Below are 27,702 nucleotides of genomic sequence, written 5' to 3' on the forward strand. Positions count from 1 at the left end.
GTGTGTGTGTGAGTGCGTGCGTGCGTGTGTGTGGACGGAGAGTAGATAGTGAGCGAGGACGGGAGTTGAGAGTAAGGGGTGGAGAGGAAGGGGACGCGTATCGGTTGTCCTCTGGTGCGTATACAGAGAGAGAAAAGGAGGCGTAAGACGGGCCGCACCGCACGTTACCGCGTGTTTGCCAGCTTTGCTTACTGGCTTGCTTGCCTGCTCCAATTCCGCCTTGTAAGAGTGAGAAGAATCGACGTGCAACGGGGTCCTGTCCCTACCCACGGTACCCTTAGCCCTAGTTTTCTTCTGCAAGAATGATATGATGCGGCCGACACGACCCATGTCTTAGATGTTATTTTTCCGTTTCTCCTGTTCCTGGCCACTGCTTATCGTCTCTTCCCCCCCTTCTCCCCCCATCCCCCTTCCCCTCTCTCTCTCCATAATCCCATAATAGGGCTTGGTGGCGGCGGTTACACGATATGTGTATCTCGCCCGCCCGCTCCGATTTAATTAATTTCATCAGATCGGCCGACCTGTCGCTTTGCCTGCCTACGCCACCTGGCCGCCCAATTCCACGCGCTGCAGGAGAGGGAAGGGAAAGGAAATTGACAACGACGGCCAAAAAAATGACCAGGGAAAAAAAATTACAATGGCTGGGGCTCGTCCGTATGAGTCGACAGATACCTCGTATGGGGGCACCAGGCGGTCCAGCTGTAAAAAACGGCTCGGTGAACGTCTTACTCACAGCTGTGTACATACACGCGTAACCCCGTATTCGAGCTTCCCCTGGCGCGTATACTACCACGATGCGTCGAAAAAGGCGTGCTGTCATCGATTTCGCCAAAGAAAGAGATCCCAACAGACACAAGAAAAAAAGAAAAGAAAAAGAAAAGAACGGTATATATGTGTAATAGGCGTTTCCCTCGTTACGCCTATATGCGCCCTCGAAGAAGAATTGGCCAATCACGGAATACCGGTACCTTACATATAACACCCACCGCTTGCTTCTGTTTGCTGTCGCTATTCCCGAGGGTGAAAGCTGGATCCTCCCCATTAGGCTAAAACAAGGGGGGGACAGGCGGGAATCGATGGTTTATCACCGATTCGTATTAGTTCCACCAACACAACCCATGCATGTTGTATGGGTGGATGCTTGCTCGTCCCAGTATCTTACGTCTTATCGCCTCCTTCAGAGCCCGAAAGACTCCCAAAGTTCGCAAGAGGCCTGATGCTCGTTACCAACCAGCCTATATACGATGCATTCATATATGCGTGTGAAGAGGTGCGTTAATTTAAGCCACTCAATATCTCTCCTCACGAATAACGCCCAACCTCAGCTACCACTAATGCGGAAATAGGGGGCGAAGGCCTTAGACAATAGACCTGGCCGACGGACGGAGCTGACGTCACGGAGATCCCTCCAGCTGCAACGTCCATCTGCCATTAGCTGGCGACGCTTGCAACATATGCCGCTTATCTCGTGAGGAGGAAGTTGATCGTACAGACTTCGGTTGCCTTGTTGGCGAGTTGGGCAGCCTTGCGGGCTTTGATACGACGATCCTGGGGGTCCGCATTCATGCGTCTACTCGTGGTTGACGACTGTCGGTTGGGAATATGTCGGATCGGCTCTCTTGCCCGACAAGAGTGGTCGCCGAGCACGACTACGCAAAGAAAACCGTGGGCTGCCTGCCACCTATCGATGGGGTCTTGTCGTCGTTGATCAATGTCGTATTGGTAGCAGTAATCCCGCATCTGATACCCAGCAACGACGAAAATCAGATGGGCTTGCTTTCGCTTACGAATACTGAGGACCCGAACAGTCGTCGAAACGACCCAATCAGGTCGCCGAGAGGAAGGAGGGACTGCAAACGCACGGTGAGGCGGTGACAGGAGACGGGTGAAGGGTAAAAGTCATTGTCAAGCGATGAAGAACCATAACCGGGTCAGCGTCAAATGAGACCAAGTATCAGGCACTGAGATGCTCCTTTGTTCATGCCCGGTAAGCCGCCGGCGTTCTGACGGCCAATGGCAACAATGTAACTCGGGGCGTGCCATGCGATAGGCTAGGGATATCATGCGTCTAAGATGATTAGAATGTACATGTCGGTTGTCAGGTCAAAAACACTGGTAGCTCTTGACTAAAGAGGGATTGCATCGCCGTGGACGAGTCTATTTCCAAGCCGTCGTCCACTCACCGTTGCAAACACGCCGCCATCGAGGAGAGGAGCATGGGCTATATTTGGGTTGGTAGGATGTGGGAACAAATGCCAAGGGGCGGAGTGAGCGGAGACCGGGCTGTCGAGGTCTATCAAGATCCTGCATCCGACGCTAAAGGGAGAGGGAGGCTTTTTCTGACGCCTCGATAACCTATCATGAAGCCGGTAGCTAAGCCATCAAGCCTCAGTATAACGAATAGATCGGACGGAGGGCAGAGACAAACAGGGATGGTGGACATGATGATAGGTGCCACCTACATGGTCGGTATTAATCGTGTTCAACTGTCTAGAAAATAAACCGCTCTATCCAAAGAGTGAATGGTCCCCTACCCGATGAAGCGATATTGTAGATGGAAACAGACTTCGGCTTCTATTTGGGGTAGACGCTGGCGAGGTCGAGAGGGGGGGGATCGATCTTCGGTGACGAATCCGAGCGAGAGTCGGGGGTCCATCACGTGCTTGTGTATGGCAGCGGATCGGTACCTGGGCGGTATCCTCGATCGTCTAGTGCAACTCGAGTCCCGTGGTCTACTCTGAAGGAACCGAGGAGTCGCGTCAGGTTATAGCCGGAGATAATTAAGCAGCGAGTCGATGGCACCGGCAGATGCATCACGTACCTACTGGATGTTTGAGTGCGGGGCGTGATATCCATCGTGAATTGCCTCCTACCACCGTACAACTCCACCTAGGGAGCCGGTTGCTGGCGCCAGGTCCATGATAGGTAGGTAGGTGGGTAGGTGATAACTCGAAGAATGTTCGCGGTGACCCAGCGCTCCACACCTCGGCATGCTTACACGGTCTGCGGTACAGGCGTTTGGCCGAGAGACGGGTGATCCGGGTATGTAAAGGTATTCGTGCCACGCAGCACGCGTGAGCAGCCTCGAGAGAAGGTAGTTAGCCGTGAGGTGATATTTGTATGTCAGATTAACGCGGCCAATCTCCAACGTGGCGTTGTCCCAGCACGGGTTTTCACATTACACCGTCCTCATATGTCTCATACTGAAGACGGATCGACTCCTGCCAGGGAGACAAACGCCCGCTCCCACACGCGCAGTGCCAGTTAGCAGCAGCAGCAGCAGCAACGGTAGCAGCAGATGCAGATGGCCCTCCAGCTCTCTCGTGCGCCTGCCAGAATGCCATCCTTGGCCTGGCTGAGAGGATTGTCGACGCCGGATGCATATGTTTTGCAGATTTAGGCCACCCGGTGGTCTGGAAAGCAGGCTTGGCAATGAAACTCGCGAGTTCGTGGTCATTTATTTTCACCAGCCAACAATGGGAGACGTCGCTGCGAGCCAAGTTCGTCAGGTAGTGCGCGAGGGCTTGGCTTGTCACTTGTCACGCCCGAGAGGCCCTTGGCATATGTGCAACGTCACGATGGGGTTGATTGGGGATGGTGTATGCATAGTCGGTGTGACTGGCTACGACGAACACGATAAGTGTGATGAGTATGACGATAAACACTGTCGGATACGATGACGATAACGAGTGGGCCTTCTTTAGCCGTTCCAATGCAGCGGATTCCATATGAAGAGTAAGTCGGGAAGACAAGAGAGGGCGTAGAGGAGAGAGGGAGAGGGATAGAGAGAGAGGGAGAAAAGAAAAAGAAAAAGCTGGGCAGTCAAGTGATGCTGACAGCATACGTAGATTGTGTACATATAGAGGGCAGGTAATCAAGGACGATGACGACGTCACCAGCCAGGTACCTGGGAATCAACGTGACAAATTCGAGATTACGGCTAGATGGCAGCTATGATGCGACAAAGTATGAATGATAACAGATACGGATTCCATCCCATGAATGTGGCATGTCCAGATAGGAGGTACCTGCCTCACCTGCCTTACCTACCGTACTTCCGGTTCCGTCTGTAAGGTACCTATGAGTATGTACCTCCTTTGCACCTCCGTCTCTTAGGGTACCAGGTAGGTGCCTACTATATGTGGGTATGAGGTACGTAACCTTCCTTGTAGTGAAACGCACCCAACTCATCTCTAAGTAGGTACGTGTGTATACCTATGTAGATGGGTAGAATGCATGTACCTAATGCGGTGGTAGGTGCGGTACGTGTAGCTAGAGGGTTAGGTTCCATGAACTTATATATGTAGGATTAGGTAGATACATACCTGGGTAGGTACCTACCTTCCTGTAGACAACACTCGCTGGGCGATTTCCCCAGGTGAGGCTAGAGAGCACACTACCACATACATTAGGCACCTAGCCACCTAGAGAGTACACATCAGGTACCTAAACGTCAAGGATCGCAACACTCGAACGAGAGATGGTAGATGTCTGCAGCCTGGTCTGCGCTATATGTACGTATAAGGTACCGGATTCAGGGACCCGTCTGCGGACATCACGGCTGTATACTATAGGTATGTATACGGTGGTACATTGTGAGGTAGTACACAACCTCTACTAACGTACCTATGTATGTGGAGAGGGAAGGGGGGTGTGTGTGTGGACAGGACCGGCGGCCTGGACGGTTAGGAAAGAAAGAAAAAAAAAAAACCCACCATGGGAACTCCTCGGCTCTAACGGCTCGATCCTACTGGATCTCGGGGTCGAGTTGGGTCCAGGGCACTTGGTCTCTGATGCTCGCCATTGGCAGAGGATCTTGCGTCTGAGCGTGTTTCCCCGAATCAACAGGCATCTATGCCGCTCATCCATTCCTCTCTCCGTACTCGACGGGAGAACCAGAAGGGGAGGACTCCCACGCGGTAGAGAGAGAGAAAGACAGAGAACCAAGAAGCAGAAAGGCGAAGAGGCGAAAACGGGCGGCGTTCGATGCGCCTAACGACGCACGCATTGGAGTAGTATAAGACGAAGGCGATGTACATACCTACGCAGCTATCGGCAGTGGCCAGCTGCGCAGATGCGATGGTCACCACTTATTCCGTTAGGTAACTGGCCTCACGACTTTCACCCCCTAGCCGTTTCTTGGACCTAACCTAACCCGCCTGGCCTACCCAGGTGCTTCGTAGCATATACAAATACATACCTACTCAGGTAGGTATGTACATACATACACGCATTCGTCCATCCACCCATCCGTGCCATTCCCTAGTTGGGGCCCAGTAAAGAGCTTAGGTTGGAAGGTTATTAGTAGAGACGAGCGCAACCTGGTACATTTGCCGGTAACTTGCTTTCTATTTTATCTGATTTTGGTTTCCTCTCTCCGAAGGGAAAGAAAGAGAAAAAAAAAGGGAAAAAATAAGGAGCCCAACGCAGCTCTGATTCCAACCCTCTCTCTCCTCCGTAAATCGCTGCGCTCCTGTCGCGATCACCGCAGGACACCTCAGGTACAACCCGCTAGGAATGCATGTCTAGATGAGAGGTCCATCATTGGCATAGCTCGGCTCTGCGTCGTGGCTTTGGGTTTCTGGTTCACCACGTGGATCTGGACGCCGACAGCCATCGGACCGGCTGGATTTCTTCTTTGTCGATCACGAAACGCCCCCATATCTGCGTCTCGCAACGCCCTTCCCGGCTAGCCTCTGTCGCCGACCAGCAGCCTCCTCTCCCGGGAAGCACTCGAACAAATCACTCCGGGTCCTGCAAAAAGCCGTTGACGCCTTACTCGATTGCCCACGAACTACATGCCCACTGCGTAACGCGAGGGTCCAATGGGAGCCCCCTCTGTCCTCCAGACCCGACGGTATCTGAAGTAGGACGCAGACATGGAAAGCAATGGCAGCCACGCCAAGGACAGGAAGCCCGACGGCGACGCAAAGTCCAAGGACAACACCCCTACGGCCTCGACTACCACCACAACCACGCCTCCCGAGAATCCCAATAAGAGCCCTAAGAAGAGGCGCAAGGTAAACCATGGTACGCCCGCCGTGCCAGTCACCTCCTCCCTCCCATCCACCCGTTCCTCTGCCCAATGGAAATGCGCCGTGTCCCCCTGAGACTGAGTCTCTCACCTCACCTCGATTCCGCTGCTAACGTCATATCCGTCTGCTGCATGGGCTAATCATCGTTGCGCGTTCCTACAGCTTGTGTATACTGTCGCCGATCTGTAAGTGATTTTTTTGCTCGCCAGACCTGGCAAACCCCCTGAAGTCCATTGGCTCCCCCCCATCCCCCGTCTGCGTATGTAATTGTTCGTGCGCGGAGATGCTGGCCTTACCCCCCGCCGTCCCCCCCTTTCTCCCCCCTCGATCCGCGCCGCGGATGGGCCTCTTCTGGGACGGCCTTTTTATTCTGCAAAGAATCACAGGAGATGGCACTGCAGCCACCTTAGTTGCTGCCGTCACGGGCGGATGCGCCTGGACCTGAATGTGTACATATGCACGTGTGCGCGTGTACGCGTTCGTGCGTATTGTTGAGTTTCCCCAAAGCTGTCTGGGCTAATACTAACTACTATTTTCGGGGCTTTAGCATATGACTTGCGATCTCGTATGTAAGATCTGTTCCTACTACTTGCGTCGATGGCTTGCTGGCTGGCGGGCTGGCGGGCTTGGGGGACGTGTTTGCCCCCCTTCCCCCCGTTCCCCCCCCGTTCCCCGGTCTGTATGAGGCAGTGTTGACTCGGGTTGATCGCCCATCGAGTAGGAGAGGCCTTGTACGAGATGCATCAAGCGCAATATTGGCCACCTCTGCCACGACGAGCCCCGGGACCCGGATTTTAAGAAGTCCAAGAGCTCCCGTGGCTCGGCTGGGCACGACGAATCGGAGATCCAGCCCGAGCTATTGCAACATTCGATAGATCAGAGCGCTGCTGGCATGGCACCACCACCGTCGTTTGACGGGAACGGAGCTTCTCAGAGGGCCAAGCCAGGTTATGGTGCAGGTGCGCTAGGCCAGACAAACCCCCTACAGCTTGTGTCACCGAATACGGTCTCTGGTATGCAAGCCGGTGCCTCCGGGAGCAACATGAGCCAATGTAGGTTTTGTAAAACCCTTATGAGCGTCGTGTTAGCTGGAGAAAAAGCTGAACTGATCTCGTAGTCGGTGGGTTCTCTGACGCTTGGCTAACCGCCCAAAATCAATTCCACGATATGCACCACTACCACCCTCAATATATGCTTGCCCCAGAAGTCACGCACGAGTTTAACCTGCTCAATGATTTCCTGAACACTAGCCTCCTCGATGACGCCGGGAGCCTATCGGAAGACCAGAACCTGCTCTTCAGGAACCACCAGCCGCAGTCCAACCAGTCCGATATGGCGGGCTACGTGAGCCGCAACAACAGCAGCATCCTGGCCGCGAGCGCGATGCAGGCAGGCTCCATGCCTCCGCCGAGCACGGAGCAGGCGAGCTCCAGCGCCGCCCCGGCGGATAAGACGCGTGAATTCTACCTCCAGGCGGCGGATCCGTCGGGCAACGACACGCCCGAGGCACGCATGCAGCGCGTGATGAAGGCCAAGTACGACGCCGGCTTGCTGAAGCCATTCAACTACATCAAGGGCTACGCCCGACTCTCGTCGTACATGGACGGCCACATCGCCCCTGCCTCGAAGCAGAAGATCCTGCGGCAGCTAGATCGCTTTCGACCCAAGTTCCGAGAAAAGGTGCAGGGGCTTACAGACATCGAGCTGGTCTATGTGGAGATGTGGTTTGAGAGGACCCTGCTGGAGTACGACCGGGTCTTCGCGGCCATGGCGGTCCCGGCTTGCTGCTGGCGAAGGACGGGCGAGATATTCAGGGGTAACAAGGAGATGGCCGAGCTCATCCACGTACCCGTAGAGAGGCTGCGAGACGTCAGTCCCCCCCCCTTCCCCTTTCCCCTCCCTTTCCTAGGCAACTTAGCACGGCTAAACCGCAGACTAATCCGAACGGCGCGTAGGGCAAAATCTCGCTGCACGAAATCCTGACGGAGGAGTCTCTCGTGCGATACTGGGAAGAATTCGGCACCATCGCGTTCGACGCGACCCACGACACGCTCTTGACGGCGTGTGCGCTGAAGAACCCGGACGATCGCTCAAATCACCCGATTGTGAATTGTTGCTTTTCGTTTATGATACGCAGGGATGACCATAAGATGTGAGTGCGCAACCCAGGACGGCCGGCGACGGTGGGCCGGCGCCGGCTCGATAAGTGTCTCGCCGGATTCTACGGAAAAAGGCTAACCAATAACATGTCGATGTAAAATAGACCCAGCCTCATCGTTGGCAATTTCCTTCCTCACGACCCTTCGCATTCTTAAGCATAACCCACCAGGCATACCAGGTCGCATTTTGACATTTTCCACCTATGTATTACAGCATTCGAGTTGGTGCAGTTCGCTCGCGCCCTAGACGCTACAGCAGCAGTTGTTGCATCACGCTTACCAGCCTTCGTTACCATCGGGGTGTCGTGTTGGCCACTCACGCCCGAGAAGAAGAGGATAGACACACATTACAGCTTTATCTCGTAGATATTGAGTTGGGGGGGAAAGGGTGGCAGTCAGCCTCTATCGAAGCCACGTCTAGCGTCAGTTTCTTTTCTATGACTAGGCGGATAGTCGTCGAGGTTGCGGGGCCGAGGAGGCGACAAGGAGAATAGGGGAAGAAAAAGACAGAAATGAAGAATGAATGAGAGAAACACGGCCGGGCGGAGGACGGCGTGGGGGGCGCTGAGACTCGATAGGAAGGAGGTGTGAACGAAGGCAGCTTAGGAAGGAGAGATGGTGGTCGATGATGCTGGGCTTGGTTGGGAAGGTGCCGGTCGGCCTACGTGGTTAGGTGGTCTTCGCTTGGGACGCCTTCCCTAGATGGAATTTTGACTACGACTCTGGCTGTCACTCCGTTTCGTGCCGGCTCTGTAGATTCTGCGTCTTTCATATGGATACTATCACCAAGCCTCTCTGCCTTTTTCTCCCTTCTCCGTGATGAGTGCCCCCTCCCCTTCACCAAGCCTCGTTGCGATACTGCTGTGCCCCGAGATTGCGATCACGATCCTTGGTATCGCCCTGGTAGAGTTCAGGGCCTCTCGCCCGCCATGGATGCAGCCGCCACTTCTTCCAGGGACAAGCGTGTCAAGTCTATAATTTGTTCGTACCCTTCTTATCGCCCGCATCGCTTACCAAAAACGGGTACTGATTCTCCAAGCCTTCTGTCGTGAACTGCAAGACCAGTTTCGCGGGGAGGCCGACGAGCGGGCGCTGCAGAATCTGGTCAGCGAACTGGAGAACAAGATCCACGCTGTCAAGTCCTACTTCCTCAAGTCTCCCGGCTCGTACCGCCACTCGCAGCTCGATAGCGCTGGTACCGATCTTTGGAACTGGTGCGTCCAGATCCACCGCCAGAGCGAAGGCGAAGCCTCGCCGACAAGGACAAAGCTTTTGGTTTTTTCCCGGGTATTCTCCTTCCTGGTCCTCGCGCTAGCACAACGGGGCGATCACAATACGCCAGGGGATCTCCTCCGCTTGGAAAAATTAGCAATCAAGACCAGCAGATCTTGTATTGGTATTGTGCATCTTCGTCCCGCAGCGGGTGCGGGACTGCAGGGTCGGCTAACCGCCTGCATAGTGAACGGCGAGCTCCAGTTTGCGCTTCTGACTCTGCAGAAAGCTGCCGAATACAGTGGGCTGTTGCGGAATCTCCAAGCGACGCTACCGAAAGAGGAATCTGACGTCTGTACCAGGCTGGAGGCGGAGTACTTCACGCTTCGGATAGCGCTGGTAAGTTGCATGCTGCCATCAGTTCTCCATTTAGCAGCTAATAGCCTCCGAAGGCCTGGAAGGAGGACCGTCTCGACGTGGCGGACCACCTGTACGGAAAAGTAAACGACCTCAAGCGGGCCATCGACCCTGTTTCGGCAGAGAATCTGGTCGACTCTCTCTTTGAGATTGGACGAGATCTAGCAACTAAGAAGGACTTCTCCCTAGCAACAAAATGGCTGGAGAGAGCGTACGAATCTGTCGATAGCCAGGCGCTCGAGCAATTGTCGAGGGAGGCTGCTGAATTGAGGCTGGCGGTCTCACAGGCGCTCGTCCGCACCTATCTAAACACCAATACGCCGGAGGGCTTCGAGAAGGCCGAGAATCACATTTGTCACCTCGAATCCGAGATCGGCAATAAGCCGGTCGTTCTCTTACTCAGATTGGAACTGCTGCTCAGCTCTCCATCTGAATCGTTCGACAGCGAAGCGTATGCCGGCGTCCTGCGGCGGATGGTGAAAAGTTTCGATATCTCAGAGTCGTATTTCAACCTCGTCCTACATCACGTACGCAAGCTTGATGGCAAAAGCCCGAGCGTAGCCTGTTCGGTGCTCGACGAGTTTACGACGTTGCGTGTCCTACCCTCGCAACATTACACGTGGGTCGAGCGAGTTGCCGTACTTCGCACTCAAATGGCCACGAGACGCCGGGATACTCACGAGTCGATTCAAGGGCTGGCGGCTATGTTTGACTGCCTCGAGGCCAACTTAGAAACCCCGTTAGCAGCCCCGGCCGTCCTCGCCGTGCAGACAGTTGAGTCAGCCACATAGCGAATTGCCATCTCTTCTGAGCACCGGCTGACAGACCTGCTCAGCTTATATGGAAGAGGGTCGACACCTCCTTTCATGAAGGGCAGCTGGATATCGCCGAAGGTTGGTGCCGAGTGGCTACGCATCCAGCTCTTCGCAATTCTGGGCCCGCCAATGCGGCGAAGATCGCCAGGTAGGGATGCGCTTCTATATGTGATATATCCCGCTGCACTAGCTGACATGGCTAGAAAACTACTCCTCTGCGCCCTGCAGAGGAACAGCCTCGATAATGCTGCAGAGGTGCTCCAATCAATGAGCGAATCAGCCAAGCGAGAGCCGACGACTTTGTACCTGACGTATAAACTGGCCCTCAGGAGTGGAGATCGGGACATGGCCTTGGAGTGCCTGCGGCTTATCAACGAAGGCTCGCCGAAGGACCTGCAATACCTCTATGCCTGCTGCATAGATGCACAGGAAGCTGAGGACAAAGCATGCGCGATCCAAGCAATGCGGCATTTAGTCGAGAAATACGAATACAGTTCTCCTGGCCCCGTTTACCTACCTGCTCTGCTCCGGGTTATCATACGCCTCGAGGCCTCGCTGCTAAACGACCAGGGCCGGAATGATCTAAATCAACATGTGCTGGTGGATGACATTTGCAAAATCTTCGAAGATGGTGAGATCCCGCGTTCTCCTATTTTCTTTCCTCCCCTTTCTAGGTATGTCGGGTAGATATACCCAGACAATTTTACACGGAGTCGAGCTCATGACTAAATTGCCTAGTCTACGCCGCGATCCAGAGGGATCCTCGCGACAGCCAGGGCGCTAAGCTATTCACTGTAGAAGAACTGGATTGGTTCTGCAAGAATGCATATAATCTCGGGTTGAAGAATATACACAGCTGGCAGTTAAGGCAAAGCGCCCGCATCTTCCAATGCTGCCTTTCGATAACGGCTCAATACCCCCCGGATGTTCCTACGCAAGTGGCCCAAGATCTATCGCTGCGCTCAATGTTCTGCCATTTTCTTATAGCATCAGAATACATCGCCTCAGCACGTTCCGAAGACAATGTTGAAAAACAACTCCAGGATTATCTCACGATGCGTAGTCACGTTAAAGGATTTGATGCGGAGCTGCAGGCACGACTCGATACTCTGGATACAGTGTCGAAGAGTGACTTGCAAAGCAAGCTTTCGACCCTGTTAGTATTCGATTTCGAGGGGGCTATCTGCCTTAAGTCGTAGGGTGACTTGTCAGAGGTCCTATTGAAAGCCAAAACTTGTTGCGATCTATCGGCATTCCAAGCAATGGCAGATTGTATCCTTCGAGCCCAATCTGCGCCCGGACAAGGTATGATTATTCTGGTGGTCGACTCCTTTTGCAGCCGCTGATCGGACTGTAGTCCTTTACAGTGCTCTACGCAAGATCATAAACCACATATTTTCGCTGGAGCGATTTGACAACGAGAAACTCGCAAAGTATCTGCGATGTCTACTCAAGGCCACACTGGCTTCGGAGCCCGAATTTCCGCTAAGAATTGCAGATGATATCTGTAGGCTAGTGAAGCAGTGCGCAGGCGTAAGTTGCGTCCCAGGAGTACGACGGGAGACAGGTGCTGAACAGACATGTAGAGTCAGAAACCTATCTCATTTCAGGAGGTTGAGTGGTTTGCGACGACGGCATTCAATCACGGCGTCGACCTCTTCGGGGTCAACGAAGATGAGCTCAGTAAACAGTGGATTGGCCATGCCCTCACGCTGGCGCATTACCATCAGGACGGCGGCGATTTGGAACGAGAGCTCCAAAAGAGACAGGTCAATCTCCGGTGGGATTCCTGACGCATTTATTCGTTGCGGGTCAACATGGTGAACACTTTCTCAAAGTAGAGAGTATGCCTGAGGGGATTAAAATCCGCTCTAGGTCTGGGGTTTCTCCGGACCACTTGAACAAATAAATCATATCGATCCTAAAGTATTAAACGGATGTCTACTCGTCAGCTCATATTACGAAAGAGTCCTGAAGCTAACTACTATAATCAACCATGGGCATATAGACCTCGGCCTGCAAGAGGAGGAACGAGATATAATATCTACTACTACTACTACTACCAGTATTATTAAATGACGCCCATCTTGGATTCGTTTAATGAGGCTGGGAGGGAATAAGTGCCGTATTCCCGATGTAACCCCTCCGGCTTGGTGACGATTCGACATCGGCACAAGGGTCCGTCGGACTTGTGGTAGGTTTATTACTTACAACGGCATTATTTGTCATTGCCGTATAGACATATACTTACCCAATGTATCTCTGGATATTATCAATCCGCAACTGAAATGAAATAACCCAAACTTATCCCCCTCTCTTGCTCCCCTTTCTTACATTTCCCCTCTTTAAACCCGCTACTCACGAACACAACCAGGAGTATTAGCGTCCAAGAGCGCCAAGGGCGCCTCTCCTTTCCTCTCAACACATTCCCTTTTACACCTACGTTTCTAGTAACCGGGCCCCGCCGTGAAAGTGCCCTACCCCGAGAGCACACTCAGGACATCTCCCCCCAACTTCCTGCTTGCCTCCTTTTCCTCATCCCTCTTACCAGCCAAGGGCACTCCCCCTCTCCCCTCTCCCCACCTGCCCCCCCCCTCCGCGCCGATGCCGACGATCGCCATATCGGGCGCCTCGGGCAAGCTGGGGAGCGCGACGCTCGACGCGCTGCTGGGGCGCGGGCTGGCGGGCGCGGGGGACGTGATCGCGCTGACGTCGGCGGGGCCGGGGACGGCGACGTGGGAGCGGCTGGCGGCGCGCGGCGTGCGGGTGCGCCACGCGAGCTTCGCGGGGGACGCGGCGGCGTTCGCGGCGGCGCTCGCCGGCGCCGACGTCTTCTTCCTCGTGTCGACGCCGCACGTCGCGCTGGACTACGAGCGGCCGACGGCAACAGCGGCGGCAGAAGACGGCGGCGCCGCGGACGCAGACGCGTGGGCCGAGCCGCCCGACGGCGAGGGCCGCGAGGCCCACCACCGCCTCGCCATCGACGCCGCGGCCCGCGCCGGCGTGCGCCACGTGTATTACTCGAGCCTGGCGTTCGCGTGGGGCGCCGGCGGCGAGGGCGGGGGCGAAGGACCGGGGAGCGCGAGCCGCGCCGGCGTCATGCGCGCGCACCTGCGCACGGAGCGGTACCTCGCGGCGGCGGTGGCGGCGGCGGGGCGCGGGGGGCTGCGCCGCGCGACGGCGATCCGCGAGGGGCTGTACGCGGAGTCGTGGCCGCTGTACCTGGGGTACTTCCAGGTCGGCGCGGACGAGCGCGGGACGGTGCGGCTCGCGGCCGACGGCAGGGCGTGCTGGACGGCGATCGCGGACCTGGGGCTGGCGACGGCGCTGCTGCTCGCGGCCGACGACGGCGAAGACGGCCGCCTGCGCACCGTCTACCTCGCGACGCGGCCGGCCGCCGCCAAGAGCGTCGCCGACGTCGCCGCCCTCGTGACCGCCGCCCGCGCCGGCCCCCCCGTCCACGTCCAGCTCGTCGGCGCCGCCGAGCACGAGCGCCACTACGTCGAGGACCGCGGCATGCCCCGCCCCGCCGTCCGCTGGTGGGCCTCCACCTACGCCGCCCTCGCCGCCGGCGAGTGCCTCGTCGACGACCCGACGCTCGAGCGGCTGCTCGCCAGCGTCGGGAGGGTGCCGACCCGGGTCGAGGACGTGGTTGCCCGCATGGTGGGCGGCGGGTAGGGTCCCGCGGGACGCCTGCGCTGGTGGGATGGGTGTTTGCGTGGCTTGTTCCAGCGGGTGCGTGGAGTGCGAGTTGGGTTCCCGTCGCCTGGTTCTCTCACACCCACCCCCCCCCCCCCCCATTCCTTTTTCTTCTCTCTGGGTGTAGTAGAGGGGCTTAACGTTGGCTGGAAATAGGGGCTAGCGTGTCAGGAGCAGACGCTCCGGGAGAAGACGGCATTGCTAGGTCGGGTGGCTCGTTCCCAGTGCTGTTGGCCTGCCGTCTATGGAAAGAGCCTGATACACACTACGAGATTCTTCGAAGATAATTGAGCAGGGGCCTTCTACTTCCTTCTATTAGCCATACTTTGGAATGTCAGTCGGCATTTCAGGTGTCGTCGTCGGTTGATGTATCGTCACATCCCGTGATATTTCTAACGGAGTTCCATACTCGCCTAGTATTCATAGGTAGATATAAAACACTCATCCCAGCTGTTCGTGAATAAACTGCTGTGACAGATCATTGGCATGGTTGCTGCGGAAAGGGTCTTTCAATCTTTTGTGGTCCCATGACTTCAATTTCGTGGCAATCAACACTGATTAACGCCGAAAACTTCATATGACCGACCTGATTTCCCCTCAAGTTGGATGGTGCTTCCTCCGTACATGCCCGACTGCTATGGTACACGAAGCCGGGCCCTACACGCCTTTAAATAGCAACGAAGAAGCTTTTCTCGCCCTCCTTAGGTAGAACCCTAGTACGCTCCATAATGGGGTCGACGCACGAGAGTCTGATCCTCTCGGGGGTCGCCGGGCTTTCTAGCCTTAATAACCCGTCATCCTCGCCTCCTTGGGCGAAGAGTTTAGCCTTGACTCCGTAATCCGCACGCGCGGCTTTGAGCGCGTCGCGGATGGCAAAGAACACAGAGCTACCCATGAACAGTGGCGGTTCGCCGACGCCTCTGCTGCGCTGTATCGTCCGTAGGTTCTCCCACGTTACCCCCTTAAGTAAGCTCACGTTGAATACTTGTGGTATGTCGCGGAACCCGGGGATCTTGTATGCGCCAGGCCCTTTTGTGAACAGGTTACCGGCCATCGGGCCGTTGCGCAACCATAAGCTCTCCTCCATGGTAAACAGGCCTAGACCCTGAGTAAAAGCGCCTTCGATTTGTCCGTAGTCGATCGACGGGTTGATCGACCGCCCGACGTCCATCTTGATATCGGCGCGCAGGCACGTCCAAGTCCCAGTGAGACTGTCAATCTCAACTTCGGCAGCCGTGACGCCCTGCGTAAAATAAAAGAACATCTTGCCAACGTTCTCGCCCCAAGTGTACCCGATCTCCGGTGTCCTGTAGAATCCATTCGCACTTAGGTTCACGCGGTCGAAGTAAGCCGCGTGGGCGAGCTCTTTCATGGTAGCCCCGGGCCCGAGCTTCTCCTTATACGGCGCGAGGCGGGCGTTGATCTGCTCGCAGGCATTCCAGATGGCATAGCCGTTGAGGTCAGATGACGCCGAGGCGGCCGTAGCAGATGTGTTAGCCACGGTATTGGTGCCCGTTTCCGAGATATGAACGTCTTCCATCGGCACCTGGAGCGCCTGGGCGGCGATTGTGATCATCTTGGTATGCAAGCCCTGACCCATCTCTGTACCACCGTGTGCAACCAGAACCGACCCGTCGTGGTAGATGTGCACCAGTGCCCCGGCTTGGTTGAGCCAGAGGGCGGTGAACGAGATACCAAATTTGGTGGGAATTAGTGCCATCCCTCGCTTGCGCCATTTGTGCTCTGCGTTGAATTTCGCTACGGCCTGGCGGCGAGCAGCGTAATCCGACTCCTCCTGCACTTGCTTATACATCAGGGGGACGTGCCAATCTTGGATAGGTTGGTTGAAGTGGGTTTCGTCGTGAAGCTGGTAGAAATTTATCTCGCGGAACTCTTCGACGGGTATACCTAGGCGATCGGCGACTTCGGACATGTACGACTCGGCGAAGAACATGCCCTGGGGCCCGCCAAAGCCACGGAAAGCCGTATTCGACATGGTATTGGTCTTGCATAACCGACCGCGCACGTGGAAGTTTGGGATCTTGTAGCAGTTATCGCTATGGCTCATGGCGCGTTCGCATACTGCGGCGCTCAAGTCGCAGGTCCACCCGGCGTTGTTGAAAATATCCATGTCGAGGGCTTGAAGCTTGCCGTCTTTATTGACGCCTACTTTCCATCTAGCGAGGAAAGGATGTCGCTGGCCGGAGACGGCCATGTCTTCATCTCGGTTGAGCATGCACCTGACTGGCCTCTTGGTCTTCTGAGCGGCCAATGCTATGATCGTGCTGAGGTGGACGCATCTAGTCTCCTTTCCACCAAAACCACCGCCTAGACGCTTCACGCGGGCTGTCACCTTATTTGACTGCACACCCATGATCTTGGCCGCATACGCCTGACTTGGGCTAGGTTAGCCTTGACTATACAGCATTGATCGGCAGGGAAACGAACCTCTCGGTGGGATTTTGACTGCTGGACCAGATCTCCATTTCGCCGTCCTCGGGTTTGGGTATAGCTATGCAAGCGTTTGTTTCGAGGTAGAAATGTTCTTGGCCCCCCATTCTAGAGACGCCCGTGAACGTGTAGTCGCAATGCTTGAAGGCTTCCTCGGGATCACCCTTCTTGATGTAGCGAGAGAATTTATGGAAACTCTCTTTTTCGATAGCCTCTTCCATCGTGAAAATCGCCGGAAGGTCTTCGTATTCGATCTTCACAGCTCTCACTCCCTCGGCTGCCCTTGCCTGCGAGGTGGCCAAGATGACCGCGATCGGTTGGCCGGCTGTGGAAACTTCGTCCTCAGCAAAGAAGAGGTCGTCATAATTTGGTGCGCCCCATTTGTTATCCTCCAGGCTGTGTAGATCGTTCTTGTCTACGACGTCGACGACGCCCGGAATGTCTAGCGCGGCCGAATAGTCGATAGATTTTATCTTCGCATGCGCCTTTGTGGACAGTACGAGACTTGCGTGGAGCTCGTTCTTGAGTGGTGGGATATCGTCTGTATACTGCGCCTCTCCTGTGGTTTGCTTCATAGCTGCAACGTGGCTAGCAGCCTTTCCGAAGGGTCCGTCGATGTATGCGGAAGTCGCTTCTTCGTCCCTCCAACCAGACGACAAAGCTCTGTCAAGCTCTTCGACGACCTGGCTGTCGCCGTGTTCGCTTTCTTTGCTGATCTCCGATAACACGTCGTGGTAGAACCGGTAGAAGAAACCCAACGCTAGAGACTTCCGATACGAAGCCATGCCCCCCGGAACGTTAAAGGGGAGGTTAAAATCGGACTCGAGCGTGCTCATCGCGCCCTCGAGGGTATCCGGATGAGCAAATAGCTTTCCTCTTAGCAGTTCGTTCGTTTTCCCTGCTGCAATAGTGAATGGGGCCATGCCGCCATACACCAGGTTGCAGTGTTCGACGATGCCCTTCCTGTCTAGCCTCACGTGCATTGCTCCGGTGACGATAGCAATGTCGTCGTCTTTACGTTTCGCCTGTTTGTAAGCTCTGAAGTAATCGCCCGTCTCACGAGTCAAAGGAATACGAATAGACGCGAGGATGGCGTCTTGTGTTAAGGCCGTCTTGCGGTAGCCCTTGAAGAACGTTGCCATCGGTAACTCTGTCTCCCCCTGCCGAGATTTGGCCACCAAGACGCAGTCGGCTGCCATGAACACGGGGTTCAAGTCGGAAATGGGCGAGGCCGTAACTAGGTTGCCAGCTGGCGTGCCCACGTTTCGTATCTGCCGTCCTGCGAAGTACTGTAGCTGCTTGTAAATGGCCTGGAATACCTGACCTCTTTCCTTGCCGTAGCGCTCGATAGCCTCCCGACAGATATTCTCAAGGTCGGTAAGCACGACGTTTCCACCGATCTCCAGGTGGTCGTCTTTGAACGAGTACTGGCGCAGCTCAGGTATATCGCCGACGAAAACGGAGATTGGATATTGCAGGGCCTTGAACTTGACTTCGATTTGGGTCTCCGTGCTACCACCAATAATCTTGGCGTTTGGGTAGACACTCTTGATTTCTAGCAGTTGGTCTAGGGTGACGGGACGATACCACCTCTTCCTCTTGTTCCCGAAGGAGAGGGGTGCGAATACGTGCTTCTTGAGCGACGGGGGGAATATGAGTTGCGTATCTGGATTATATTCGATGAAACCCGGCGGGGTAAATCTCTTGATAGGTTGGCTATCGCCGGGAGAGGTTGTGCTCTTGCAGCACCCTCCACCGACAGCGCCGTTACTAGCTCCATTTTCCATACAACAGCCTGAGCCGCCGTTAGCAGAACTCTTATCGCAGGCACCCTTCACGATGAAGGTCCGGGCGGCGTCTAGAATCGATCGGTAGCCGGTGCATCGGCAGAGATTTCCGTCGAAGGCTTCCTCGACATCGTGTTCGGTAGGGCTCTCGTTGTTCCTCAGGAGGGCGTACAGACTCATGACAATACCGGGGGTGCAGAAGCCGCACTGGCTTCCGTTGCCCTTGGCTATACGCTCCTGGGCCGGATGAGGTACTTCGACATTCCCTATACCTTCGATAGTTATAACGTGCTTCCCGTCCAAACTGGCAAGCGGTGCTAGACAGGCGTTGACGCTAGCATGGTATATCTGTTTGGTGGTCGGATTGTATTGGCTGATCACGACGGTACAGGCACCGCATCCGCCTTCTCCACAGCCACTGTGGACGGGACCGTGTTATCAGTTGTATATTCGACCTGGCCGAGTTCCGGTGTTATCCCGACTTACAGCTTAGTTCCTGTCAAGCCGATGCCCCTCAAATATTCCAGCAAGGTCACCTCGGGATCGACGTCATCTAACACCACTCGAGTGCCGTTAAGGAAAAAGCGGATGGTATCGTCGTATACGGTATTTAAAGCCAACCCCCCGCCCGGGAGAGCCGGATCCCTCTCGGGAGAGATGGCGATGGGTGCCATGACGTCAGACTGATCCTCCGGACTCTGAGCTGTGGCCTCGAACTATGGGATATCATCCATATATCTGGCGGCAGAAGAGCTGCGTACAGTTACAGGCAGGCAGGCAGGCAGGTGGCTGGGTTACGTTCGTCGGCTGGATGGACCGCAGAGACGAGGGGAGGCAGAGGCAGCAGCTCTAGGCTCCAAGTTTTCTCTCCCTCTCCCTCTTTTTCGGCTAACAAGCAAGAGGTAGGTGGGTGAGTTGGAGATGAAGGTGGAAGAGGAGAGGAGAGAGAAGGGCTGGCGGGGCGAGGCAGGAATTTACAGCAAACCAATACAATCAGTTGACGTGGTCTGGGGAAGTGATGCACTCTTACAGCCTATTTGTGGGGTTGGCCATCAGCAACCTGTCACGGTTTCGACACTGGCCAATTTCGCTTCAGCCGCCGGGACCCGACGGATGGCAAGGCTAGCAGATAACGGCCGCGATGCGATTCGAGGCAGATAGGGGCGGACGGCGCCGGGGGACGTATCTCTGATCGAGATTTCCAGAAACGGAATGGAGGTCATGTAGGCATTACCTACATATGTAGAGAGCAGAGCAGGGCTATCTACAGAGAACACCTGTGCCGGTATTTCTTGGCTGTACGCAATAAGCACATAAAACTGGATGTCCACACGCAGGCAAGACGCACGAGATTCGAAAGAGGGGAGGAGGTGAACGAGGACTGGTCTGGTCTGGTCTGGGTCGCTAGACTGGGGGGGGGGTTCTATTTTAGTGGCGAGAGAGAGGGCAAAACTCATCACCCATTACCTAATATTGATAGCGAGTTGGGTACTTGTAGATAGGTAGGTACCTTAGATAGGTAGAGATACCTGAGGTCCTTATAGGTGGGTCATTAGTACCTACCTAGGTAGGTAGGTAGGCAGTACATCAATTTCCAGGGATTTCGTCGCCGCCTTCGCCCCACATTAGGTGGAGAGCTGCGAATAGCAGTCACGTGCCGTTCCCCAATGGTTAGGTACATATACGGTATAGGTACATATGTACCTCGGTCGACTCCGCTCTCTGCTCCGCGCGCTGGGCGAGAACCCCGTTCCTTACCCCAAAGCGTCTCCACCTGTCGCCCCCCCCTGTTAGTCAGGATTTGTTAGGTACGTAACTAGAGAGGCCCCCCCCTTTTCGAACGCCGAGCCCAAACTTCACGAACGTCTCTACACCACCCAACCTCCACGGCGTGCGGCAATTCCCCGCGAACGGCCGGCTAGCCGGTTCCTTGGATTTCGCATGCCGGGCTCCATCATCAGCCTTCTTTCTATAGCAGCTTCTCGGTATTGATCTTAGTAGCAATATAAACACTTATCTCGTGTGTCTCGTTCGCTTAAACCTCCCGCCGTGCCCTCGTCCCGCGCCTCGGCTCTCTACTTATCCCTCATTGCCGCCACCTAGCCTGCGTACGAGTAGAATTACCGCTGAGCCCCGAGTTTACTCCCGAGGGAGAGAGATTAATATTCCGTTGGGACGTCTTCTATTCCGTTGAGACGTCTTACTAATGGCAGTCGCCCCGGTCGAGTTGCCACCGTCGCAGATTTTAGAGTATAGATCGGGATGGCTAAGGAATCCTGCCGTAGTGGCTTGGCCTAATAGCCCGCGTAGAACGCTCTCTGGGGAACCCCCCCCCCCCCCCCAAACGCATTTCCCGGGTCCCGGGCCCCCTGTCGCTCGTTTGGAAGAGCGTGTCAACTTCCATAGTCTCTTTTCTGGAAACCGGCAATTCAAGTTTAACCCCTCTTTCCCAGACGATGCCTGGCACTGCCGTTACTCATTCATGGCAAAACGTCCCGGGGGACGTAGCAGCACGTAGTTGCCCACGCGGGTAAAGCATAGATATAGGTTTTCTCCCTTTTACATCTCGGGTCGCCTTTGTGACTGTTATCTTCCTCTCTCTCCTGGTCCGGACGAAGAGTCGCCGCTCCATCTATTCTTGTGTGCTGAGCAGTTTCCCAGAGCCTTGGCAGACTATTAGGCTATTACCTGCCGTACTACGACTGACTACTTGTAAGCCGCGATGGGCTCTATTCCGGCCAGTGGCAACTCGCCCTACGAATTCTTCAACGTGATCGATGGGAAACCCCGTCCCGCCGAGGAGTATCACCAAGTCGTCGATCCTCGTACGGAGGAGCCGCTCTGGGACGCCCCGGTAGCGAGCTTTCAAGACCTTGATGATGCCGTCGACGCCGCTACGCGGGCTTTCAAGACCTGGAAGACCAGCACCATTGCCGAGCGCCAGAAGGCCATTCATAATGTGGCCCAGTGCATCCTCAAAAACGCGGATATCTTGGCCGAGGTTCAGATGCGGGAGACCGGCAAGTCTAAGGCGATGTCGAGGTTCGATGTTGAGAGAACCGCTCATCACTTCGAATACTACAGTGCGTACACTCACCCCCCTGCTCGCGGATGGATAGAGACTCACCCGATCGTTCAGCGGACGTGGCGCTCGAGGACGAGGTTCAGTACGAAGACGACAGCGTCCAGATCGTCGCCACCCATGTGCCCATCGGCGTGCTCGGCGCCATCTCGCCGTGGAACTTCCCGCTGATCCTGTCGTCCATCAAGGTGGTCTCGGCGCTAGCGACGGGCAACTGCGTCATCATCAAGCCGTCGCCCTTCACGCCGTACTCGCTGCTCAAGTTCTGCGAGCTCGCGCAGTCGGTCCTGCCGCCCGGCGTCTTCCAGGCCCTCAACGGCGGCGCCGAGCTCGGCGAGCAGATGACCCTGCACCCGGGCATCCACCACATCAGCTTCACCGGCACCATCGCCGTCGGCCAGCGCATCTTTCAGAACTGCACCCGCACCCTCAAGAAGGTCATCCTCGAGCTCGCCGGCAACAACGCCTGCATCGTGTGCGACGACGCCGACCTCGCCAAGGTCGTGCCCCAGGTCGCCATCGGCTCGCTCTTCCACGCCGGCCAGGTCTGCGTCGCCTCGAAGCGCATCTACGTGCACGAGTCCCTGTACGACCGCTTCCTCGAGCTGCTCGTCGAGGAGGCCAAGAAGTTCGCCGTCGACGACGACGCCAAGTCCCCCGCCTTCTCCCCGCTGTCCAACCGGGCCAACTTCGACCGCGCCGTCGGCTTCGTCGAGGACTGCAAGAAGAACGGCTACAAGATCGTCGCCGGCGGCCGGGTCAAGCCCACCGGCAAGGGCTTCTGGATCGAGCCCACCATCGTGTCCAAGCCGCCCGACGACTCGCTGCTCGTCCGGGAGGAGCAATTCGGTGAGTGAGCAACGACGCACAAAATGCGCTCCCGACATTTTTCCCTTTCCCTCTCCCTCTCCCTCTCCCCTTCTCCCTCTCCCCTGCGCGCCCCTCGCCCTCACCGCCAGACACAACACAACACAACACAAAAAAAAGGCAGAGCACACTCGCGCTAACGCCAGCCGCGCGGCGGGGTCGCAGCGCCCATCGTGCCGGTGCTGTCGTGGGCGTCGGAGGACGACGTGGTGGCGCGGGCGAACCTGGACAACGCGGGGCTGGGGGCGTCGGTGTACACGCCGGACCTGGCGCGGGCGCGGGGCCTCGCGGCCCGGCTCGAGTCGGGCAGCGTCTGGATCAACCAGTTCGAGCGCCCCCACCAGGCCGGCTTCTTCGGCGGCTGGAAGCTCAGCGGCGTCAACGGCGAGCTCGGCCGCCGCGGCCTCCTCCACTACGCCAACGTCCAGAGCCTGCACATCGCCAAGGTCTAATTATGCCCCCCTTTCTCCCCCCCCCCCCCCCCCAAAACCCACAGACCGTGAAAGGACTCTGGGTGCCCGGCGTCGTAATGGCGGCGCGGGAGGTCGAGAGCGAGCACCCGAGGAATGAGAACAAGAGGGTTTTTCCGTATATCGCTGGTAGCGATGCTAGCGAGGCTTTTTCACGACTACGTTTTCCTAGATACGTACCTATCCTTTCGCAGCGCAAGACATCTACACCGTCACTTGTTTGACTGATCTGTATCTACTTAGCGTTTCAGACACGTCCCAGAATGTGAACTATTACATCTGCAAATTTGAGCCAAGTTATCAATCGCGTCTCCGCATGCAGTCACTCACAAAAGCGTATGAGAAATGTGAAACGGTGGTTTCCGTGCCAAGGCGCCCATCTATTGCTTGGCTGACATCTGTCTTATTCAGATTTTAGCTAGCTCGGACGTATTTGTTTCCTGAGCGGCTCTCTATGCTAGATATTCTCGTATCCGTCTATTCTACGCCTCTATGTACTTCTTGAGGCCCCGGAGCCGATCCTTGGCGGTCTCGAGGACTTCATCTTCCTTGCAGACGGCGAAGCGGATGTAGTCCTCGGCGATGTGGGCGTTGGAGTCGGTGTAGAACTCGGTCGGGGGGATGGCGGCGACGCCAACCTCTTGTATGAGGAACCAGGCGAGCTTGAAGTCGCGCGGCCGGCTCGCTACGTGCGGCGGGAACGGGTACCCCCCCGGAACCTTAACCTTGCTCATGTTCACCATCACAAAGTAGCCCCCCTCCGGATCCGTGTACGGCAGGCCTAGCTCCTCCCAGACCTCGTTGAATCGCTCCATCTTTGCCTTCATGTCTCGGATCGTCTCGTCCCAGAAGCCTTCTGCCTCAGCCTGCTCGAAGCCTTGAGGTAGTTGCTCGTTAGTTCTTTTCTCGGAGCGCGCAGTGGAACGGCCGCTAACTTACCGACAGCGCAAGCTTCTTGCAACGGCGACACCGAGGAGTAGCAGATGCGTGTGTGAGCTGCGGAGACGTATTGGATTAGATGGGCGGGTCCCATCAGCCAGCCTATTTTTAGGTGGTTAGCAAAAACGCGCATCAGGAGCTGACCAGGCCAAGCCACGACGCACCAACACGCCAGCCCGTAGCGTAGAAGTTCTTGCCGGCCGAGCCGACAGTAAGGGTTAATCTCTCGACCTCGGGTGAAAGAGTCGCGATCCTCGTAAAGGGCGTGTAGAAGAGACGGTCATACACCTCGTCTGAGAGGATTATGATCTCGTGCTTGACGCAGAGGTCTCCTATCCTCTGCAGCTCTTCCTTCGAAAACACCTTTCCGACGGGGTTGTCTGGGCATGATGGTCAGCTTTTCTTTCCGTGTGCGCCGGGGCAAGTTAGAACAGGCCGGTTGGCTACTAACGAGGCGTATTGAGGACAATCATCTTAGTCTTCGGGGTGATAGCCTTCTCAAGCTCATCGAAATCGATCTTCCACTCGGCAGACGACGATGTCCGCGTCGCACCGTCTTTCGGCGGATGCATCGGAACGTAGACAATCTTCCCACCGGGCATCTCGATGTTGCTGATGTATCTGATTGGCCATTAGCAAAGTATGCCTTCTCAACACAGCAAAGCGGCAGATGACTCACTGGTCGAAGAATGGCTCAAAGACGATGACCTCGTCACCGGGTTCTATGAAAGCCATGAATGCGCTGAGCATACCCTCGTTGGCCCCAGTGGTGATGGTCACCTCGGTTTCCGGGTTGAGCTTCCTGCCCCAGAAGGGAGAGTAGGCATCGGCGATGGCCTTCTTTAGACGCGGCCGGCCTTTGGTAGGGCTGTACTGATTGCAATCTACTCGATCCAGCGCCGCCTTGGCTGCGTTGATGATGAAGGGCGGCGGGTTGTAACCGAAGAAACCCTGGCCCATGTTGACGATGGGCTGCCGCGGCGAGGCCAAAGCAGCTTCGTTGATGATCGACCTAGGGTTTCATCAGCCTACCAATTGTCGGTATACATACTTATTCCCCCTGCCCCCCCACCATCACCCCCCAATCTTCGCGGTGCAAAGAACACGAAGATAGTCTTACCAGACATCCTGTCTTTGGCCAGCCACTCGCGCTGCGGGCTTGAGCTTGGGCGGGAGCGAGGCGGCCATAGTCGTAGCGGAACGGAACGCACGACCCGGAGGGGTAGCCAAACGCCGGCAAGAGGCTTGAGATGGACGGGAGGCTTTCTTGGCGAGTGATCTGGCGCAATGCGATTTCAGACCAGAGATGCAGAACATATAGGGGCGTGCGTCTGCCGGTGCTATACCAACCGGGCAGGTAGATATAGATAATACGAAGCTTAGCTTAGACCCAATGGCAGTTCACACGATGCTTATCTCCGCGCCGGTTACTCTACTTCGGCTTCCCTCAGCGCCGAGAAGGGCGGACTAGCCTACTAACTGCCTGGCGGGAGGCCGAGTTCGTTGAGGTCGTTGGGCAGGGCGTCGGCGGGTTAGGCAGGGAGGTCGGTACAGGTTAGGAGTCGATCAGAAAACAGCCAGAGGTTCGACGGCCACAGCATTTCCCCTAGTGTTTTATACCGAACCCCCCTTTTGGCTGTGCGAGTGTGTCAACGTGCCCAGTCCGTAATCGGCGGCCTTCGATTGGGAAGCCGGAAGGTGCCCATGTGCCTGAAGGTAGGTACCTACCACCAAGTAGAACCGCAGCACAGCCAAAGGCATCACGTCATTCCAGCTACAGAGCACCTCAGCGGCTAAACCGTGGGGGAATCGCCCAGTTGTACGTACCTATATGAGTACATATATGTACCTAGGTAGGTACACCAATACCAGTGCGCGTCCCACTAAAGCCGGCTTATGCAACCGCTATTTCCGGGCCGCTGACTGGTCCGGCGAGATCTCCTTGTGGGGTACAGTATCCCAATATTTGGGCAGTGCTACAATCGATCGAGTCCAACAGCAGATCGCGAATCCCCTCCCAACATCGCCAACCCGCTGGCTCCCCCCCTCCCCCCACCGCACCGCTCCCGCTCGCCGACTCGCCCGCCTCACGCCACGCCATGCCGTGCGGCGGCACGCAGACGCGACGCTAGCTAACCGGGGGAGCGATGGCTTCCCGTGCGGCGCCTATCGCGCTGCCCGTGCCGCAGCCGCAGCCGCAGCCGCTGCTGCTCACCGTCCGCTTCAGCGCCGCCATCCCGGACCTCGAGCTGGACATCCCGCGGCCGGCCGCCACCACCGTCGTCTCGCTCAAGCACCTCATCCGCACGCGCCTCGCCGAGCCCAACTCTCAGCGCCGCCTGCGCTTCATCCACGGCGGCAAGATCCTCCCCGACGGCGCCGCCCTGGCTTCCGTCCTCCGCGCCCCACCGCCTCCGCCCCCACCCCCTTCCCCCTCTCTATACACGCGCCGCGCCGACGTCAAGGGCAAGGCCGCCGCCGCCACCGCTGACAACGACGGCCCCGATGGCCGCTCCGGCAAGGGCAAGTCCGTCCTCGGCCGCCCCGACCCCCCGCAGCGCATCTACGTCAACTGCTCCATCGGCGACAGCCTGACATCGGCCGAGCTCGAGGCCGAGGCTAACGCCGCCGCTGCTGCCGCCGCCGCCCTGCCCTCCTCTATTGCCGCGAGCGCCGCGCCGACCTCCGCGAACGCCGCCCCGTACGACGCCCAACACCACCACCACCACACTCCGCCCGCCAGCACGTCGGCCGCGCCGCGCGGCTTCGACCGGCTGCTGTCGGCGGGCTTCACGGCGGCCGAGGTGAACCAGCTGCGGCTGCAGTTCCGCAGCATCCACGCGTCGCGGTACACGCCGGACACGCTGCCGTCGCCCGACAGCTTCCGGCGCATGGAGGACGCGTGGATCGACGACAACGGCGCCTCGGTGCCCTCCGCCGGTGCTGCCGTCGGCGCCGCGGACGGCGGCGCCGGCACCGACAGCGACGACGTCGGCCTCGCCGCCCTCGTCGACGTCATGATCCGCGGCGTCGTCACCGGCTTCGTCTGGCCCCTCGGCAGCGCCGGCTGGCTCGTCCGCGAGGAGGGCATGGCCTCCGGCCGGTGGCGCTTCATGGTCGGTGTCGGCATCATCTTCAGCGTCCTCATCGGCGTCATCAGGAGCATTTCCGGCGAGAAATAAAAGAAAAAGAAAAGGGGCACAGGGCAAAAGGTCCAGAAAAAAAAGGATATCACTGCTAGAAATTACTACGGCGGCACGAGGAGGCTCGAAGAACCCGATAGACATCATGAATGTAAGATTGCTAGCTACCGCAACAAGGTCAGGCTAGGCAGGATGGTAGTATGGCGTCATTGGACGATGATTACTAGAGATTTCTCTTCTTTGGAAATGAGGGAGAGTAGACATCATCCACGTCGTCAAATGAGATCGGGAACAAGAGGAGGGTTGGGCGTCGCCAACAGTAGCAACGCCCGCGTTCTCTATCTGTACATGCTATCTGTAGCCACTCGGTAAGATCCCGCACTGAGATAAGGATGCTTGGCTTCCGTTAAAGGCGAGCAACTGCAACCCATCTCAAGACGAGGGCATCCATCGCGAGCCTGAAACAAGTGGTATTAATTCCCGCCTCCTGAACTCCGTTATAGATGGCCGGGGGCAGCTTAGTAAGAGTGCTCAACACGTGTTAGCCGTCGGGTTACGCCGGCTAGCTAGCGAATTATTACCTTCGGTACTTAATGATACCGCGCACGCGGTTGAGAAGATTCTTA

At 56.6% G+C, this 27,702-nt stretch overlaps 7 protein-coding genes across 7 annotated transcripts; 4 read left to right on the top strand and 3 right to left on the bottom strand.

Annotated features, from left to right (window-relative positions):
• Positions 1–137: 137 nt before the first annotated feature.
• Positions 138–1,322, bottom strand: GGS23DRAFT_494096 (uncharacterized protein). The gene has a single exon (XM_051514420.1). It carries the CDS (start codon positions 1,040–1,042, stop codon positions 341–343), a length of 702 nt encoding a protein of 233 aa, XP_051373030.1. The 5' UTR covers positions 1,043–1,322; the 3' UTR covers positions 138–340.
• Positions 1,323–5,879: 4,557 nt separating this feature from the next.
• On the top strand, positions 5,880–12,431 carry GGS23DRAFT_604565 (meiosis protein SPO22/ZIP4 like-domain-containing protein; the record flags this gene model as incomplete). The annotated part of the gene is made up of 12 exons (XM_051519617.1): positions 5,880–6,030; positions 6,198–6,220; positions 6,757–7,087; positions 7,153–7,904; positions 7,991–8,187; positions 9,304–9,584; positions 9,654–9,805; positions 9,859–10,601; positions 10,649–10,786; positions 10,842–11,269; positions 11,996–12,171; positions 12,249–12,431. The coding sequence occupies 12 exons, from the start codon at positions 5,880–5,882 to the stop codon at positions 12,429–12,431; spliced, it is 3,555 nt and encodes a 1,184-aa protein (XP_051373031.1).
• An 811-nt stretch (positions 12,432–13,242) lies between these two features.
• Positions 13,243–14,316, top strand: GGS23DRAFT_595956 (NAD(P)-binding protein; the record flags this gene model as incomplete). Its single annotated transcript, XM_051518402.1, has 1 exon — positions 13,243–14,316. The coding sequence occupies one exon, from the start codon at positions 13,243–13,245 to the stop codon at positions 14,314–14,316; it is 1,074 nt and encodes a 357-aa protein (XP_051373032.1).
• A 100-nt stretch (positions 14,317–14,416) lies between these two features.
• Positions 14,417–19,957, bottom strand: GGS23DRAFT_563858 (xanthine dehydrogenase). Its single transcript, XM_051516111.1, has 4 exons — positions 19,606–19,957; positions 19,062–19,463; positions 16,786–18,993; positions 14,417–16,733 (listed from the first exon to the last, which is right to left on the bottom strand). The coding sequence occupies exons 2-4, from the start codon at positions 19,247–19,249 to the stop codon at positions 15,005–15,007; spliced, it is 4,125 nt and encodes a 1,374-aa protein (XP_051373033.1). The 5' UTR covers positions 19,250–19,463; positions 19,606–19,957; the 3' UTR covers positions 14,417–15,004.
• Positions 19,958–20,909: 952 nt separating this feature from the next.
• On the top strand, positions 20,910–23,330 carry GGS23DRAFT_563860 (aldehyde dehydrogenase). The gene is made up of 3 exons (XM_051516112.1): positions 20,910–21,658; positions 21,715–22,506; positions 22,690–23,330. The coding sequence occupies exons 1-3, from the start codon at positions 21,298–21,300 to the stop codon at positions 22,974–22,976; spliced, it is 1,440 nt and encodes a 479-aa protein (XP_051373034.1). The 5' UTR covers positions 20,910–21,297; the 3' UTR covers positions 22,977–23,330.
• Positions 23,331–23,353: 23 nt separating this feature from the next.
• On the bottom strand, positions 23,354–25,664 carry GGS23DRAFT_563862 (PLP-dependent transferase). Its single transcript, XM_051516113.1, has 6 exons — positions 25,054–25,664; positions 24,613–24,945; positions 24,385–24,554; positions 24,098–24,313; positions 23,934–24,035; positions 23,354–23,871 (listed from the first exon to the last, which is right to left on the bottom strand). The coding sequence occupies exons 1-6, from the start codon at positions 25,248–25,250 to the stop codon at positions 23,477–23,479; spliced, it is 1,413 nt and encodes a 470-aa protein (XP_051373035.1). The 5' UTR covers positions 25,251–25,664; the 3' UTR covers positions 23,354–23,476.
• Positions 25,665–26,080: 416 nt separating this feature from the next.
• On the top strand, positions 26,081–27,115 carry GGS23DRAFT_595960 (DUF2407 C-terminal domain-containing protein; the record flags this gene model as incomplete). The annotated part of the gene is made up of 1 exon (XM_051518403.1): positions 26,081–27,115. One exon carries the CDS (start codon positions 26,081–26,083, stop codon positions 27,113–27,115), a length of 1,035 nt encoding a protein of 344 aa, XP_051373036.1.
• Positions 27,116–27,702: the final 587 nt, after the last annotated feature.

The sequence above is a fragment of the Durotheca rogersii genome (genome assembly GCF_024521655.1).
Source record: "Durotheca rogersii strain YMJ 92031201 chromosome Unknown GGS23scaffold_7, whole genome shotgun sequence".
NCBI classification, from domain to species: domain Eukaryota; kingdom Fungi; phylum Ascomycota; class Sordariomycetes; order Xylariales; family Xylariaceae; genus Durotheca; species Durotheca rogersii.

What these genes read in the sequence shown, in the direction of transcription:
- GGS23DRAFT_563862 (XM_051516113.1), bottom strand. Translation starts at nt 25,250, where the DNA reads ATGTTCTGCATCTCTGGTCTGAAATCGCATTGCGCCAGATCACTCGCC. An exon ending in GGCCAAAGACAGGATGTCTG is followed by an intron (nt 24,946 to 25,053) that starts GTAAGACTATCT and finishes ATGAAACCCTAG; the next exon opens with GTCGATCATCAACGAAGCTG. An exon ending in GCAAGAAGCTTGCGCTGTCG is followed by an intron (nt 23,872 to 23,933) that starts GTAAGTTAGCGG and finishes AACTACCTCAAG; the next exon opens with GCTTCGAGCAGGCTGAGGCA.
- GGS23DRAFT_563860 (XM_051516112.1), top strand. Translation starts at nt 21,298, where the DNA reads ATGGGCTCTATTCCGGCCAGTGGCAACTCGCCCTACGAATTCTTCAAC. An exon ending in TCATCACTTCGAATACTACA is followed by an intron (nt 21,659 to 21,714) that starts GTGCGTACACTC and finishes CCGATCGTTCAG; the next exon opens with CGGACGTGGCGCTCGAGGAC. An exon ending in CGTCCGGGAGGAGCAATTCG is followed by an intron (nt 22,507 to 22,689) that starts GTGAGTGAGCAA and finishes GCGGGGTCGCAG; the next exon opens with CGCCCATCGTGCCGGTGCTG.
- GGS23DRAFT_563858 (XM_051516111.1), bottom strand. Translation starts at nt 19,249, where the DNA reads ATGGCACCCATCGCCATCTCTCCCGAGAGGGATCCGGCTCTCCCGGGC. An exon ending in GGCTTGACAGGAACTAAGCT is followed by an intron (nt 18,994 to 19,061) that starts GTAAGTCGGGAT and finishes TCCCGTCCACAG; the next exon opens with TGGCTGTGGAGAAGGCGGAT. An exon ending in AGTCAAAATCCCACCGAGAG is followed by an intron (nt 16,734 to 16,785) that starts GTTCGTTTCCCT and finishes ACCTAGCCCAAG; the next exon opens with TCAGGCGTATGCGGCCAAGA.
- GGS23DRAFT_494096 (XM_051514420.1), bottom strand. Translation starts at nt 1,042, where the DNA reads ATGGGGAGGATCCAGCTTTCACCCTCGGGAATAGCGACAGCAAACAGA.